Raw genomic sequence first — 18,269 nt, forward strand, 5'->3', positions numbered from 1 at the left:
TATAATCAACTTCATTATTTATTGATTGCCTTTTCATTTGTCCTTCCTTACAGTCTATATTTACATTTGTATAACTAACCTCTTGGCAGTGACTGTTGAAAGATACAAGGTCTCGTTTGACTCCAAACTAATTTCAGCTCAAATCATACTTATAAAATAATAATCACGATTTAATTGTAGTATTTTGGCAGTCTGAGAAGTGGTTTAGATGCTACGAATTTGGCATCAATAAAATTAAAAAATATTAATGTAGGATGGCAGTTAGAAGTTTTTTGAATTGAGATAACTGTGCATCACTCCTTTATATAGATATTATTAAAATGGTACGATTTACAAATGCCAGATTCTTGTAATGTGGTTACGATATGTATTTTTGTAAGTTTGTATACACTACAAAATTGGTGGTCGGATTTGTTTCATAAAACTTACAAAGCCTGAAAAAATATTTATATTACTTACCAAAGAGATATTGTCTTTTTAATTTAGGTAGGTATAATACCTTACATTACATCCATGACCATTTTTAGAAATTAACACAGTTCCTTAATTTTATTGTATTTTCATTTTCATAATTACTCATGTTTTTCATCATTAAAAACGAATAATAAGTCTTCTTAAAAAAATATTTTAAATCACGAAATAAACATACTTAGTCGTAATTCATTGTCAGTCTGTCTAAAAGTTATGGCTGCGGGGCATTCCACAAGAATGTCACTTACAAAATGCTTTTTGCCTTGTATGGCAGCTACCTCAATCAAATGCGTTAAGATCAAAAATATACTGCCAATTTACATTACCAGACCAAAAATCTCTCAGCATTTTTACAAGTACTAAAAGAATGGCATGTCGTAAGCGACGTGGAATGCCGACATTCTCGTGGAATGCCTCTGCTGCGAAACATTATTACCAGCATTAACGTCATTGCCACAGTACACCATTGCAGATTTAACAAATGGACTCAAACTAATGACTTTACACGGCGCCTTACTGCGCTATCAACATGCGACTTTTAGACGTTTGTTTTATAACTACACTGTACTTATTTCAATTTGTTTGAAATAGTAAATAATAGTAAAATTACTTACTATTACGTATCAAATAATTAACAACTACGTAACAAAACAATTTTAGAACAATTTTGTTGTTATTTCCATTTTATCGATGATACTTTGAGTCCCGACTTAATTTTTAATTCCAAATAGGCCTTGAATTTTGTAATAAAATTTACAAAACTCATAGAAATATTTACAGTCCTTATTAAGACTTATCTTTATGTCTATCTAGGTAACATTCTATAATTCTGATTATTTTTGCTTACAGCAGTCTTTATTGTCATTTATGTTAAACGTGTATCGTAAAATCTCTCCTTTCTTGCTCTTGGCGTTGTTGATACCTGAAAACAGAAATAATTTGTTGTTAACGACGCCATCTAGCGTTTATGGTAGGAACTGCGAAGGTTGCGGAAACACCAGAGGGGTGTAGGTTTGCTGAATTATCCCTCACAAAACTCAGTCTCGGCGTGCTCTGTGTCAGAAATAGGCGCTAGATGTCGTGGATGCAGTGGATTGATTTGACTAAGGGGCCTTACAAGACTTACAAACTCAAAAGGTACGAAAAACCGTTCTTTTACTACTTAGTTGATAATTTGATTATAATTTGTAGCGTAATAGTTAGGTTCATAAATAGCCATTTTTTGTATTGCATAATGTTACTTGGCAGAAATGTCGTTTCGCAGAATTACCTTTCGCATAGTATCATCAAGTATCATTTAGATGCCTACAGTCACTTCGCAGTTTTATAATCCAGAACCATATTTTGGCATACTGTTGATGTCCATAATTAGTCTTTTAAACGAATATTGATTTAGCAGAATTGCATAATATTTAGGTGGCATAAAGTTATCAACTTGTTCAGATGAATGACTTTAATCGCTTGCATTATTGTGTGACACATACATGGGATAGCATGATTGCTTTTAAGTTTTTGGAAGGCCGCAGTTTCAACATAACAACCTTGTTTTCTGGCACAGGTTCAATTTTGTTGGGGTCTCGGTTCTTACTTAAAAACCCACTTTTCTGCTAGCAAAAAAAACATTATGCCATAATAAGAGTATGCTGCAGGATGATTATGGTACATACAATTATACCAAACGAAAGTCGGCAAAAGTAATCTTCTGCTAATTGTATGCGTATAATGCGTAGTAATAGTAATGCCAATGAGGATATAATAAGATAGAGCGGTACTGTCAAAGTAAATTTTGTAACCACTGTAAATTCACTGCCATCTATCGACATACTTTAAAACTAAAAATGAAGATTTATAAAAATACGATAAAATGTATTGAAATATGGATAAATGTTTTTTTTTATTTGCATTAATTATTTTTATGATTTTGACCCATGTTCTTTCACTGATATGCGTTAAAATTGTTAAATAAGAAACGAAACCGTCAACGCCATCTATACGACAGTAGGCCAAAGCTAGTAGCGCCCTCTGATCGAGAATCAAATTTTCTTGATTTTCGAGGCACGTTTTTTCCTTAGACTGTATCCATCTATTACGGAGTTATATCTATTTTTGGTAATGCCAAGTAATAGTTATGTAAAATTATCAAATAAAATTAAGGTAAAAAAGTTTTAAGATAAACGGTTTTACACACCTGGTAGCTTGCGGCGCGTGATGTCGGCGCGGGCGCCGGCGCGCCTTGTCGTGCGCCCGCGCCGACAGCGAGCGCGCGTCGCCCGTCGACGCCGACTCCGCCGATGAGTCCGTCACGGCGCGGAACACCTCCTCTGCTACTGAAATATAGACGTTCTACTGTTTTGAGAACTTATACATAATTAGGTTTTAGAAGCGAGGGTAATATATAGGAACTAGAGATGCCCTGAATAGTGGTTTTGGCTGAATACCGATTATTCGGCCCCTCTCTCCGCCGAAGCGCCGAATTTTCGGCAAGACATGCGAACATTTAGAGTCACAATTATTATGAAAACTGTTCGCCAACAAAGCACAACGTTTGCTAAGTAGGTATATTTTTTGTTAAACAGAATTTATAAATGTAGTAATATAGCCGAATACCGAATAGTTGCCGAATACCGACCGAATAGTTGCCGATGCCGAATATTTGTGGCATCTTTAATAGGAACATACAAAATAAATAAATCACGTCTTACTATGTTCTTTATTGGCTATTTGTATTTGTTGTACGAGTATACGTACATTTTAAAAATAAATGTAGTATGCATTCTTAGCATAAAATTCTTTATTGATCGAGTTATCTTGTTATTTAAACAAACAAAAAAACGCTTCAACTGAATCAATATGATAGGTATGTAGGTAAGTAGCTCATACCTACTGTAAAAAATGTAGTAGGTAACAAAACCTACCTTTTGGCGTAGTTTGTGGTACGCGATACGAGCCAGATGTACACTCGGCGCAGGGCGAACCGCTCGAATCGGAGTCTGATTCTGACCGCCGCACCAGCAGCGTCATGGCTCGTGATAGTGTGTATTCGTCTAGAAACGAAAATATATCTCACAGATATACTGATAAGGTAGGTACCGTAGGTAATAACTTTTCTGAGGTAATAACCTTAGGAAAGTTATAGACATAGTACATGTGGACGTGTAGGTATTAGTACTACAAAACCTAAATGGTTATTCAAATGCAAGGTTTGGTAATTTTTTTGGCGCGAGATATCTAGAGAAAACCATATCTTCCTGTCTCCAATAAATGGGATTCGAATAGTTTACTCACCTGCGTTAGTGAGCGAGCGCTGTTTGGTCGGCGGCGGCGCGGCGGCGAGCGGCGCGGGCTCGGCGCGGCCGAAGGTGCGCAGCGTCGCGCCCGTCGCCGCGCCGCCGCCGCGCGCCGCCGTCGCCGCGCCTCCGGACATGCTGAACGTTGCGTATGGGCTTATCTCGTACATTTCTGTAACCGTGCAAGGCTTGTTTGTCAACTTTGAAATCCCGATGTAACTAGGACTAGGACTAGGTTTTGGGACCTACAAGAAACTTATCTACGAAAGTATAAAGGTTACACGGAAACTAGAGGAATGTCGCAGATTTTTTTTTCTGGGGCCTCTATATATGGTTTTTACCGTCTTTACTTTTATTATCTGATTATAATTGACTTAGGTACTTGATGATTTCAAAATAAAAGATCGGGTTGTAAGTGTTGTGACCGTCGTTTGCGTAATAGAGCGTGTTCATATCGTCGTGGTTTCGCATGGGAATGCAACGATTTTTTCATTGATTTTCTTCAGACAGTTGAAGCTCTTGTTTAAACTTAACTAATTTTTGCTAGCATTGTAATGATATTGTTTAAAGTTGAGACGATTATCGCTATGTTCCAGTGTATAATTTTGTGGCTTATTAAGAATAATTTACTACCAAATCATCTGCTTTTGCACTACAAATGATAGATCGCTCGGACAAGTGGCATTCAAACTGTCATTAGTATCTGTATAGGCGACGCATATTATATATGTTATGTTAACTGTATCCTAGGTTTATCACTTTAATTTTTTTATTGGTTTTTGGTACATGTAATGCCATGTAGTGTAAATTATTATAATTAAAGCTATATTAAAACAACAATGGAAGGTGGCGAGACCAAGTCATGCACTGCACCTATATGTAACTAACTGACTGTAAGGTAGAAGTACAATTCCAAAAATTCGCACCCGCCGCGTTGGCTTTTCGCTCGTACCACAGTTTTGGCCTTGTATTTTGCGAATTACGTCTTTTATTTAACCGTCACCTACAGTATCTAACAAAGGATCAATAGTCATTCGAATGATACCTTGCTGTTCTTTCGATGGTGGCGGCTGCTTGCCGGGCGACGAGGTATAAACCTGCTGGCAGTTTCGGCTTCGGTTTTCTCGAGGTTCTATAGCTTTGTCCTCCGCTTCACCTGGCTCGTAGCCTTTGCGAAAACAGGACGCTGGTTCGCTGCAACCAAATATAATATTTAAATTTTATGCGGAAGTGCCAAGAGAGACTTCTTTCCAGTTTTTCTGGAAAGAAGTATCTCAGTTTTTAACTTACCTAAGTAGAGTGCAAAAGAGAAGGGATATTTTTAGATACTATAAAGATTCGGAAACTGCAGTACATAGTGGTTATGTATTGCGAAATGACAAATACCACCTCTAGTTGATAATACAGGGAAAAATCCAAGGCAAACGAAAACGTGGAAGAAGACGTACCTATCCGTGGCTCAAAGACCTCAGGTGCTGGTTCAAGTTGAGCACCAGATCGCGGTTTCAAGCTGCAGCGTCAAAAGTAAAAATAACCCTAATGATAGCCAACCTGCGGCAGGAGACGGCACCATAAGAAGAAGAAGAACTTACCTAACTGTTATTCCAGGACAAAACCTCCTACCTAGTTCTTCACTACTACTAATCCACCGTGCGTAACAAACTAACGCTATATACCTGTATATTAGAAAATAAGTTAGACCGTATACGCGAGAGCAAGGTAGATTTCAAATGATAGAGCTTATTAATATAACACATCTAGTTAGGCGTCGCAAGGCAGAATACAGATCGTACCACATTTTCTTGAAATAAATACACTGTATAATTATGCCCCTTCTCCGCGCGAGTACAGCCAGAAACAACAGCCGGTGAGCAAAAAGCACGCAAACAAGCCCGGACCGGCTTACAAAGGTTGTGTGTTCGCCGTCGCCCGCCGCCGCTGCCTGGCGGGATGTGCCCAGGTACTGGGGTACGCTACGATTACCTTCGCCTCCACGCCAGTATAGCCAGCAACAACAGCGCGGTGAGCAAAGCACAACCCGTGCCAGCCATGACTAATGTGGTGTGTTCGCCGCCGCCGCTGCCTGGCGGGAAGTGTGCTGGAGCCGGGATGCGCTCTGCAATTTATTATGAAAGTAGTTACTAGGTATACTGTATAGTATATAGTTATTAGTTGCCTGCAAATATAGACGCAGGCAAAGTTTTAAAAAGAAACACACATAACGACAAGAAGAGCTTAATATGTAGACTGGTATAAGTAGGTAACACCTGCCTCCAGGGGGAAAGGAAAAGTGGGCAGTATGGAAAGCCCTTAACAGACTTAGAACGGGAGTTGGTCGGTCAAAAGATAATCTTCTGAGATGGGGAATTGGGCGACAAGGTGATACATTCTGCGAGTGTGGAGTAACCCAAACAACAATACACATGAGACAGTGTTCTCTGTGCTCAACGATGTGCACTGAGGAAGATCTCCTGAGGGCCACACCCCGAGGGCTAGAAGTGGCAAAACATTGGCAGACAAAAATTTAGTTTAAGAAGTTTGATCCCTCTAAACGAGCAAGAAGAAGAAGTAGGTAAGTTTTATGACGCTTTCTATGAATTCAATCTTATCTTGATATTTGAAATCATTGAAAATTATATCAGCCCTCACCTCCCTCCTCAGTAAGCGTAGAAAAATAATACGTTCCAACTGTAGTCCCAGCGGAACTGGTAGCCACCACTTTCAGATGATACCAGGTGGCGGGATTCAGGTCGCACCACACCAGCGGTTCAGCGGGGGCCACGGCGCCCGACCGCCACCCTGACTCGTCGAAACCGCGTATAGAAACTTGGAGTTGGCTCAACGGGCAACCGTTGCTGTCCCATGTTAGAAGGTTTAGCCGGACGCAGGTGCTGTTGGTAGTGATGAGATCCTTTTCTGCTGCCGCTTTTGAAACTGGAAAGAGTAATTTTAAATGCGATGAACACATCTATTGTAGCCTGAAGATAGCTACATTATAGTAAATTCTACTAATATAATAAAGTACGTTGTATAAAATATCAGTGACGCGGTAAACCGTTAAAAAGACGACCAGCAAATGACATAATTTGGCGGAATTGTTGAACCACTGTGCATGCGTACTACGCCCGGCATCGGCAGCCGCGTTACGGCCTAGCCGGCTTCGTTCACAACCTTCATTCACAAAGGAGAGAAGACATGTGAATACTCACGTCCTCCCTTGGTGGAGACGACGAGCTCATCGCTAGGCTCACTAGGCCCGGCGGCGTTGTGCGCGCGCAGACGCACCCTGTAGGCGGCGCCACACGCCAGCCGTTCAAGCGTATGCGTGCGTACTTCGCCCGGTAGCCGCGTTACAGCCCAGCTGGCTTCGTTCGCGCGCGTCCACTCCAGCGTGTAGCCTGTGGAATGTAATGTGCCAGTTTAAATGAGTCGTTCTTATCTGCGCAGATAATTCTTCTGTTGTTTGTGACAACACGCTATTATTTTCCATAGGAGTAAGAGGAAAGGAAAGAGTATAGGGGAAGATTCTCAATGGATTTCTAAAATCTCTCAAGCGATGCTTCCGACTATTTTAAAAAGTTATGATGTTTGCCGGTAAAATTGCACACCATACGATAAATGATAACAGAACTAGGCGCAGGAGGAGGAGGAGGAGACGGTCTATCCCGAGCCAAAATTAGCGGGTATAACCTTCTAGCCGGATTGCTAGACTTACTTAACGCTCGGAACTCTTTCGTTACGGTACGGGCACATAGTGGCGTGTCTTATAGTAAGTCAAGTGTAAGTTTCGGGCAGTTGTGTAAAAGTCTGTGACAACCCTACTGTTCCTGTGCGGTTTCGGCATTTATGCAAACATCAAAGGCGTCGGTCCACTGTTACTTTTTACACTGTGGTGGTGGGGTGTAGTATCTATCGCACCGAGTTGCTCATCGACTTTGTACCTACTAACTTTTGTGTATTTTGTAATCAGCTATTACTTACTATGCACTGGACTAGGAGGTGCATCCCAAGCCAAGGATAATCGCGCTGGGGCAGCACCGGCCAGCCTGATCGATGGGCGAGGTACAGGACTCAACGCTCGAACTTCCCACGTCACCCGCTCCTCGCCCCAGGGGTTGCTCACTGTACACGTGTAGTTGTCAGCCAGGCTGCGGTCCAGTTCTAAAATAGGTAATGGATAATGATAGTTGGCTGAATAAGTACCTAATATTCACAAAAATATGAATCGGTCAAAAACAAACTCGGTAAGCAAGATTAAGATTCAGATTCAAATATACTTTATTCATGTTGTAGGCCTAGCAAGAAGCACTTATGAATCAATCAATCAATCATTCCCTATTAGGTATTATAGAACAATAGAGCAGTAGGTAACTACGCTAGCTTGCAATACATAGGTAATTGGGGTGCGTGAGATGCACTATGACTACTATGAGTCATGTCGAGCTCATATAACATCAATAGTTAACAGATAAAGATGAGATTTCTAAAATATGAATTAGTACCTATAGCTATACGCTGTCCACTAACAAATCAAAGGTGTCGAAGAAACACAGACAAGCAGTATGATCTTAAGTAATTTGAACGGGTTTCTTTGTTTGTCATAATTATTGAAAGTCATAATGTAATGATAGTCATAATATTATCATTAGTCATAATTCTGAAACCGTTAACTTTTCAGGATTTTCCTCAGGTTATCATATAGATAGGTTAGGTTAGGTTTGTTTTATGGCAATCCTGAAAAAATACGCGTTTCTGAGAAAAACCAAATTATGACTAACGAAAATGTGGACAAACAATACATTATGACTTAAAACTATATGGGAAACAATAGAGACCCGATTTGAACTTACTCTGTATAACGATGATTTGGTCCTTTACAACGATCCTGGGGTCGATAGCGAGAGGTGGCGCTGGCCGCGCCCGTGACCAGACGCGCAACGGCGTTGGAGACCCTGCAGCAGCACACCGTAGTCGAACGCGTGACCCTTCCGCTGTCAAGATGCGACGGCCGAACGAGAGAATTTTTGCTGGAGCTGGAAAGTGCAATGAAAAACGATTAGTACAAAGAGTGACATAGAACAAGAATCGTATTCGTCAGTAAACTGCTGATAGCTCACTAACCTCTCGGTGTAGGTGTTCTGGCTACGATGGCGCTCATCTCTCCCTCTCCAGAAGCAGTGGCGGCAGTCACCCAGAACTCGTACAGCGTGTGCTCTTGCAGTCCACGTATTTCGGCGAAAAACTCCTCTTCCTCGTCTTTGTGAATCACCATGAGATGGTTATGCGGGCTGACCCTGGAATCAACCACTCTAAAGTTTAAAGTCGTGTATTTATGATATCGCAACCCCGCAGTGTCCGGGACTCAGGGAGCTGGCCGCGGAACCGCCGAAACTTGACACCCTTCGGCCAAAACTCCTCCTTGGTGAAGGTCGCTAGACGTTCAGTCGGAACGTTTAAATCATACGTCGTGTTAATGTTTGATCAGGCCGTTCGCCTGCGGCAGGCAGGCAGCTCGACAAAATGCATGCTCTTTAAATTTGCAAACTGCACCTTGGTAACAAAATTCTATCGATTTAATTCTCGGACCTACCGCTGCGGCCTGCTGTAGACGGTGTAGTGCTTGATTCGGCCGTTCCGCTGCGCAGGCGGCAGCCAGCTGACAATGATCGTGCTCTCTGAGTTTGCCAACGCCTTGATGTCTGCTGGCGCACCTGGAACTAGTGGTTAGTATGGTGAGTAAAAGAGTATCATATCTTGCTTGTTTAGTATAAAACAATGTGTGTAGTCATAAACTGTCCCCTAACACATAATATATGTAATAATAAATAATATTTTACAAGCATATTGAGCACATAAAGAAGTAGGTAAAAAGTGTAAGTTACAGGCGATGAGGGCGAGCTAGGCCTGGCGTTTGTGCTCGCAGCACAGGTAAAACCGCCTGATGCCCGCCAAATCTTCGCTTTCCCTGATCGATTACTGTAAACATACTAACTGTCTTCATGCGTGGTGCAAGTGATTGGTGAGGAGGGCGGACCGGGCCCGGCGGCGGTGCGAGCTCGAAGTACAAGCGAGTAGTTGGCGGCGCGGTGTAGCGACTGCAGTACAGCTTCGGTACCACCTGCCCGCCGCGTCTCTACCTGTCCTGATGTGTCGTCTACTGCCTATAACAAAATTGTCAGATGAGATTACAATTTGAAAGAACTGTCTAGGTACTCTGTAAGAAGTCAGTCCAAACTTTTCTAAGAAGTCACTCCAAACTATTCTAACCTCGTATACAACTTCATAGCCGAGCAGCACTCCTCCCCGGAGTGAGGGTGGAGGGGGCTCCCACCACACGCGCAGGGACTGCGCGGACAGAGCCTCGCATCGCACACGCTGCGGCGCTGCTTCGGGCACTATGGGTAAAAATTGTAAAAAACCATCAACCATATAGGTATAATGGAATTAATTTCAGTCGCATTGAATTTAACATGGAATGGAGCCTAGGTACGTTCGGGAAAACATAAGCAACCTTCCAATTGTAACGATGATGGCATACTGGAATGCATATTTGTTACGAAACTATGGTGACGCAGTGAGCATAACAAGGCTAGAGGTAATTTTATTAATACAACAGGTATTCATTCTTACCTCCTTCCAATGTAGTAGCTGTGAGAGGTGCGCTCGCCGGTCCTGCGCCAACAGCATTAAATGCCCTAATGCGAACATCATAATGCGCGTGCGTTCGCAGCGGAGCCAGCGTGGCGCTGGTGGCGCCCCAGCCTGAAGCGGTCAGAGCTCGCGTCGCATTGTCGCTAGCTCCCGCTTCGCGCCACGTTACTACGTAGCCAAGGAGCTGACCGTTCCAAGAGTCCTGAGGTGGTGCCTAGGTAACAAAGGGGTTATTAATTTATAAAAGAGAACGTCCTTAATCACCGCAGGTCGTGCCACGTTTCTGCGGTCGCTGAATTAGTCTGGTTATGACTTGTGGTTGTAAATTATAAGATACAATAATAAAGTGGCAAAAACCCCTTGGTGCCAGCCAGCCATACCTCCCATTTTATGAATAGCTCTCCTGGAGCCGTAGCCTGAACATTGACATTATGAGGTGGTTCTGACGGAGCTTCTTCTTTAGTCTGCACTATAACTGACTCAGAGTAATCGCTATCACCAATAGCGTTTACTGCAGCGAGTCGTAACGCATAAGCAGTTGCAGGTCGAAGACCTTCTACACGGTACTCCAACGTAGTTTCTGCGTTTGGGTCTGAAGTTTCTTGCCTAAAAGAATAATTAATTTATCAAAACACTTGCTTGTCGGCGTCAAAGAACTTTTTATGATGGTCCATGAACAAACTTACTTTTCGTAAACTCTGTCTGCCGGCATTTCTCTGGTAGGCGCATCGGTCCAGTCATTACTGTCGGGTCTGTGCCGGTCACCGACGACTCTGTATTGCAGGCGGTATACTCGGACCCGCGCGTTGCCGTCGTACCCTCGTCGCCAGGCGATAGTAGCGCCACGTGTGTCGGAACGCTCCACGAATAGACCCCGGGGAGCTTCAGGGAATTCTATGGAAAATGTTACATTACAATAGGGAATATGTCCTTGATTTAATGCCTTACTATATCAACAATATAGTATTTCTTATTGTTTCGCATGCTACGTACTTTTGCAATTGCACCGAAAATCTAAACTCGATGATATTTGGCGGTTTTTGCCTCCATTCAGAATATTTTTTTAAATAAAAACAGATTATATTAGATATTTTATCATTACGTAGTGTTTGTACCTTGCACCGCTAGGTAGATGAGCAGTTCATCTCTCCCGTAAGCGTTTTCAGCGCGACAGCGGTACACGCCTGAATCATGTCGCTCGGCGTGAGCGATGTTTAGTTGAGAACTGACACCACTGTCTGAGCGCTTCTCGGAGACCGACACTCTGAAACAAAAATGCCGTTTTCAAATTACTAGTCAGCTGTATTGCATTACACACCAGTGCACACCTGGTGCCATTTTATTTTTTTCCTTAACTGTTAGGTACCTGTATGTGGTCAAGTCTACACGTTTCATATTGTGTGTCCACTGCAACGCGAGCGGTGGATCGCCTCGCGCTTCGCACACCATTGTTGCTTGCCCCGTGCGCTTGACTGTCATATTTCTTGATGAAAACTCGAAGTGTGCTGGCTCTGGAGATGTATAGCAAACACAATTATGAAGTAACCAGTCAACATCAGGATCAAAAAATATATTCAGTTGGTATATCACAGATTTTATAAAAGCGAGAGCAATTAAAACAGACATAAGTAAAAGTAAACTTGACCATGTTAGACAGAAGACTTAAGAGCCTGTCATGTCTATTAACAATTTTTTGAAGTATGGACAAAAGCAGCAGAACTTTCAAATTAAATATGCTAGAAATAGTAGCGATATTTCTGGTAGTTTTACCGTTGACAGATACAGTGATGATCTTGGATAGTCCTCTACCAATGCCGTTTTCAGCGCGGCACATATATTGCCCCTCGTGATGATGCGCCGCTGGAGATATTGACAACGAACCGTTTAACAGGATTGAGTACTGCAGATCCAAGTTCGATACCTGCCTGAAGTCGTTTACACCGGAACCTGATAAAAGATACCAACAAGTTAAAGAATATATTGCGTACTTATATGCCATGACAATAATATGCCGGTTTAAGTTATTAAAACAACATCTTACCATGACCTTTGAGCCAAGTGATTCTAGGTTCTGGGTAGCCCTTAGTAGCGCAGTGCGCTAATATTTGAGTGCCAAGAAGAGCGGAAACATCTTGTGGCTCGTACACCCAAGACGGCGCCACTGTAATAACAAAGAACTAATTGATATAAGGAAAAAAAATGCCACCCCTTATTTTTTAATGTTGGTTGGGTTCTAAATATACATATCTAGGAGGATTCGCAAGCAGTTACCAACAATACACACCTTTGACAGCAAGTCTCGCAGTGTGGTTCACGTCTGCAGCAGAGTTGGTAGCGACACATGTATATTCGCCGCTGTGTTTTGAAGTCACGTGTGAGAAGATTAGGAAGCTGAACTCATCTAGTGATTTTTCTTGCACCTGGAACGTAAAATTGCATTAATGAAGACGGAAATATTTTTTATACGTTCCTTATTTCATATGAAACTTCATATTCATCAATTTTCTATGGTATCCAAACACGTGTGTACCTAATCGACACATGATTTGCTGACCTGAAGATTTGAAGGGATATGCTGTCCATCTTTCAACCACGAGAAGTATACCGGTTTATCACCAGACGTAATGCCACACAGCACTTGAATTGAGCTACCTTCTACGAGGTCGGGAGGAAATGTAAATCCCGAAATCTTCGGAGGATCTGAAAATAAGCATTATTGTTTTACCTAGATAACTGACGTTCGTTTAGTTTACTCTGATTTAATTGTAAGCTAGTATCAGTATCCCAATAGCTAGCTAGCTATTGGGATGTCCTTGGTTCCTTGGAGCTTGGGACGGATGTTGGTGTGGGATGCTACCTGCGTAGACACACTGGCACCGTCCCACCTCCAACGGACTAATGTCAAAGCGGGCGGAGCGGCGGAAAGCGCCGAAATTTTAAAACGTAATAAATATAAGAGCCTCGGTAGAGAGTATCATTTCGTTCCATTTGGAGTTGAAACTCTAGGTCCATGGGGTCCCAGCGCGCATAAGTTGTTTGCAGAAATCGCGAAGCGTCTGGTTGACGTAACTGGTGACCGAAGAGCTGGCGGCTTTCTCGCACAACGTATCAGCATTGCGATACAGCGGGGAAATGCCGCCAGCATCCTTGGTACAATGCCTCAAGGGCCTATTTTAGATTTAAGCTAGTTATTAATTTCGTTTACGTAGTACCACTGTATATATCTTGTATGTAAATAAATGTTTATTGTAAGCTTGATTTGTTAATAATTCACGGTTGGCATTTTTTAACTTACTTCTTACAAAAATCTGTATATCTTTCTGCGCGTACTGCCCTGAAGGTGCTGTGACCCGACAAGAGTAAACACCTGCATCTGCGGGTTCTGCCGGCCATAGTAGTAGCTCGCCTCCCATCCCTGAGAGAGCGCGCCCACCGCTGGGGGTCAAGTCCATACCACCGCGCTGCCAGACTATCTCACTGGAACAAATAAGATAAGTCAAAATTGTTGTATTTTAAGTGTGTTGATTAGGGTATACATATACAATTGTACATTGTCACAATTTAGCATTATTTATAAGGTAAAAATATTTATGTAATGCTATATTATATTTTTTATTGTTCTTCTATGAATATACACAATGCTCGTTTTTGTTTAAACATGCGATATAGGTAAGTTCAGCGCTAGTATACAAAAAAGGGATGAATTTAAGAAAATACCTAGATCAATTGACTAACCTGATCGAGAAGTCTGTAAAGATAACATATAGGCAAGGGGTAACTGAAGAACAAACGACTAAAAAGGTTAAAGGAAATGAAATGAAACTTATAAGTTTACTAAGCAAATGCACCTCCATCAACCTGATTGGAAATCCAGAGTAGGGGCAGTAGACTGTAGCGTTCACGCCAGCGACAACGCGCACCGGGCCCACGCTGCGAATTGACGGGTGACCTGGAATCCAACCGAAGGTCTAAATTAAACACTGAATTCTACATAGGTATTATAAATCTCTGTTTAAAAGATAAAATTCTAGAGAAACGGCGCAATGTGGGAAAACTTCTAATAAGACTGCTAACCGGCATTTCCAAAATTAAATATTCTGCAAATCGACGAATCTGTTTTTACCCTGCAGTTATTTAGGTAAGGTACAGTTTGATTCATATGAGCTGGCGCGAAATTAGTAGGTTCTGCACAGTTAAAATTGTCATATAAATCAGTGTCAGCTTTCGTTAATCTAACAACAATTAGACATCAGAAAATAATAAATGCTGAAATAATTCCCTAATGGGTTAAAACTATGAAAACGGATTATATCGCGTATATTGAATTTATAATACATCCCGACGTTTCGAACTCTTTACAGCGTTCGTGGTCAACGGGTGACTGAGGAAAAATTACAAAATGCAAAAATACCCACATACTAAAATAATGAACAATCATAGACTACAAACTTTAAGGCTGGTTGTACATGCAAAATCGGTTCATAAGGCTAGTTATACACTATAATTATTTTTCAAGTAAAGATATATATATATACGCGATACGTCGGGATGTATTATAAATTCAATATACGCGATATAATCCGTTTTCATAGTTTTATTTCATGAGTAACTATCGCGGTAACCGAAGACAATATTATGTCCCTAATGGGTTTCTAAAAAACCGGCCAAGTGCGAGTCAGACTCGCGTTCAAAGGGTTCCGTACATTACACAATTTAAACAATGTATTTTTTATGTAAAATGTCTTTAAAAAACCCGTAGGGGTCGGATCAAAAACTAAGTAATTAAGTCCGACTCACGCTTGACTGCACATTTCTAATAGATTTTCCTGTAATCTATTTTGTGTATTTTTTTTCAAAATTTTTGACAGTAGTTTCGGAGATAAAGGGGGGGGGAATGGTAATTTTTTGCCTATTTTCTTGAATACCTTCTAAAATGTTTATCTTAAAATTATTAAAAAATATATTTGAGATTACCACAATGAGCTCTTTCATTTGGTATGTAACACGATATAGTTTGAAAAACTTTTTTTTTAATTTTCTCATTTACCCCCCAAAAGTGGCCCATGTGCTTAAAATTCATTTGTTTACGTTACATGTCCGTCTTTGCGTCACAAACTTACATATGTATACAAAATTTCAACTTAATTGGTCCAGTAGTTTCGGAGAAAATAGGCTGTGACAGACGGACAGACAGACAGACAGACGCACGAGTGATCCTATAAGGGTTCCGTTTTTTCCTTTTGAGGTACGGAACCCTAAAAAAACACATATACTTGCTGCCACGAACCTTACTATTGTTTCAACGCGAAGAAAAATGAAACCGGCGAAATATGAGCATCATTTCAATTTTTTAATCTTCAAATTGGCAACACATTTAGGAACCTGATATTAAAATGGCCACGGGCTTTCAAACCAATTTATCTGCAGGAGACATTTTTACGGTAATTTTAAGACAGCTAGGCATAATAATTATGTTACTACATAATTTACCATAAGCTGTGATGTCTCCTTCGTTCAATTCAAAGTGAAATAATAATTATTTTACTCCTTGTATTAAGGCCCCGTAGGTTCAGGTTCTTCTTTCACTCTCATTTTAGCGTAAACGTGAGCGCGATATCATGTTTTTGAATTTAAATTTTTAGTAGGTAAGTTTTAAATAAATTGTTAAAAAAATTGAAGGTGATGCGTTTTAGACCTATGCAAGTGTTTTTTTTTATATCGAGGAAAAGTCAAGAAATCAGGTTTCGAATTGATGAAGTTACTAGAGTAACTAGAAAAAGGCTTCAAGATTGCTTATAAAATTTTTGGCAACCGTAGGTATTGTTATATAAAAACTTACGATTTGTTGAAAAACTGGCTGAACCTATTTCAGCCTTTATACGTCCCACTGCTGGGCACAGGCCTGCTCTGGCCGAGGGGGATTGTGCTATAGTCCCCGCGCTAGCCCAATGCGGGTTGGGGACTTCACATACACCTTTGAATTTTTTCGCGATTTTTTTTTCGCACATTAGTAAACAATATCAAAAATTTAGATAATTGTTAATATTTAATAATTAATTTTCGTTACAGTCGGATTCATACTGCCGATAAAATCTTAGTTACGTCTTGGACTTGGTCAAATGAACAATTGGCAAGATGCAAACAAGTCACATTGCAAGACACTGCTTTAATGTAGGTACTTACCATAAACGTTGAGCCGTGTGGAATGTTCAGCGGCGCCTCGCGAATTGTGCGCGCGGCAAGTATATCGTCCTCCGTCTTCTGGTCGTACCGACGAGATGTTCAGGTAGCTGACCACTTCGCCGTTGGCGCTCATGAATTGACTGATGGTTCTGTGATTATGAAAACATGTGGTTAAAATAAGTGATTCATATGATAATACCTATTTAGGTACTTAAGAAGTATCACATTAAGGATTAGTTGCTAAGCGGACCCCAGACTCCCATGAGCCGTGGAAAAACGCAGAGAACGCGATGATTACATAACGTCCAGGATAACGCTACTGTTTTATAAGTCACACTTGATAAGTCACAGTAATAGGTTCGCAACCAGAGAGACTAGACATCTACTGGTACTTTACTATAACTCATAGCTGACCCACTAAATTCCACAAAATTCACGCTACTAATCTCTGTGCAGTATTTGCGATAACACACGGCGATTTATCTCTGCGGTGTATGAGTCTCTCCAGATGTCTAAAACACATTATTGCCGCTATCTTTAGTCACTCGTGAACAAGATGCATGTAACTGCGTCGAAATATCGGGAGCTCATAAACAATACAAAAGGTAATCACGGTCTATATCCCGGTCAATATAAGTCTAGTGAAACTAACCGTGAATCATTCAAAACTCTTACATATTGCATTGGCCAAAATACCGGGCGGAGCGTCAAAACTTGCCTTTGCATTATTGAAGGGCTATGTGTTAGAATGTTACAATTACTGCCCCCTGGATAAGAACTTACCTTTGTGGTGTATTAAGCTCTTCTATGGGCTGCATATCCAGCAGCCAGGTGAACCGCGGTGGTGGCGAGCCTGACGCGGCGCAGTGCATTGCCAACGCCGGTCCCGGGTGCAAGGCCTGCTCGATGAATGTGTAATGCAACTCGGGTGCTGTGTCTGTGGACAATAGGTAGTTGTTATTTAACCTTTTAACGCCAAAATCCTTAGAAGCGCTCTAGGTTGGCTTGGCGTGTCCACAAATGCTGTAGGTACATTATTGATTGCCTGGCGTTCATACCTACCTAAAGTTGGCCTATGCGTCAACTTTTCGTTATGACAAAATAAATATCGTTCAAGAAGTAAAATTTATTTGAGTGTCTTCTTGGAGACCGTTAATTGGAAGATGACCTCGTTCAGTTGTAATTGTAGAATAACATTCATATATTTATTAACATATATATTCAAAACCAATGGATCTGCCCCAACTGTGAAATCAACACCCCCCGGCAAAGGAATGATGATACTCCTGCATCCCCTGCAGGGTTCCAAATACAACAGACACAGGCACCCGAAGACACAAATATGTCTTTAGAATATATTGAAATAACGGAAGTATCGAAAACTGACCCATCCCACATAACGAGCGTAACAGCTGGAGCCCGCATGGTGGGCGATGCCCAAATAACAACAAACAATAATATTATTACGGAATCGTGTCAAGCTAGCTCTAGCATTACCATCGATCAAATCGGGAGCATAATGGAGGCTAAATTGATGAAAAACAATAGTAACATTTTACAAGAGTTAAAAACATTAATTCAATCAGAAATTGACTTGGCCTTGGACAAGCTTAAACGAGAAGTAATTGAAAAAAATAATTCATCTCTTTCAGCCAAACAACAAACCTTTGCCCAGCA

General features: G+C 41.2%; 1 protein-coding gene across 1 annotated transcript in view; it reads right to left on the minus strand.

The window, feature by feature from the left end:
• LOC134756196 (cell adhesion molecule Dscam2-like) overlaps positions 1-18,269 on the minus strand; it is a 224,288-nt gene continuing 206,019 nt past the window's right edge. The window contains exons 9-35 of the mRNA XM_063693024.1: positions 17,376-17,529; positions 16,593-16,741; positions 14,268-14,358; positions 13,705-13,886; positions 12,964-13,109; positions 12,694-12,829; positions 12,451-12,570; positions 12,180-12,356; positions 11,776-11,920; positions 11,525-11,673; positions 11,096-11,303; positions 10,790-11,015; positions 10,389-10,623; positions 10,026-10,153; positions 9,751-9,919; positions 9,349-9,475; positions 8,880-9,052; positions 8,609-8,791; positions 7,740-7,919; positions 6,968-7,156; positions 6,408-6,692; positions 5,742-5,874; positions 4,804-4,952; positions 3,757-3,930; positions 3,387-3,515; positions 2,660-2,798; positions 1-1,393 (exon numbers count right to left, since the gene is read on the minus strand). Of these exons, the coding sequence (XP_063549094.1) occupies positions 1,342-1,393; positions 2,660-2,798; positions 3,387-3,515; positions 3,757-3,930; positions 4,804-4,952; positions 5,742-5,874; positions 6,408-6,692; positions 6,968-7,156; positions 7,740-7,919; positions 8,609-8,791; positions 8,880-9,052; positions 9,349-9,475; positions 9,751-9,919; positions 10,026-10,153; positions 10,389-10,623; positions 10,790-11,015; positions 11,096-11,303; positions 11,525-11,673; positions 11,776-11,920; positions 12,180-12,356; positions 12,451-12,570; positions 12,694-12,829; positions 12,964-13,109; positions 13,705-13,886; positions 14,268-14,358; positions 16,593-16,741; positions 17,376-17,529 (4,328 nt within the window). The 3' untranslated portion in view covers positions 1-1,341. The remainder of the gene's footprint in view (positions 1,394-2,659; positions 2,799-3,386; positions 3,516-3,756; positions 3,931-4,803; positions 4,953-5,741; positions 5,875-6,407; positions 6,693-6,967; positions 7,157-7,739; positions 7,920-8,608; positions 8,792-8,879; positions 9,053-9,348; positions 9,476-9,750; positions 9,920-10,025; positions 10,154-10,388; positions 10,624-10,789; positions 11,016-11,095; positions 11,304-11,524; positions 11,674-11,775; positions 11,921-12,179; positions 12,357-12,450; positions 12,571-12,693; positions 12,830-12,963; positions 13,110-13,704; positions 13,887-14,267; positions 14,359-16,592; positions 16,742-17,375; positions 17,530-18,269) is intronic.

Source organism: Cydia strobilella, chromosome 3 (assembly GCF_947568885.1).
Source record: "Cydia strobilella chromosome 3, ilCydStro3.1, whole genome shotgun sequence".
NCBI lineage: Eukaryota > Metazoa > Arthropoda > Insecta > Lepidoptera > Tortricidae > Cydia > Cydia strobilella.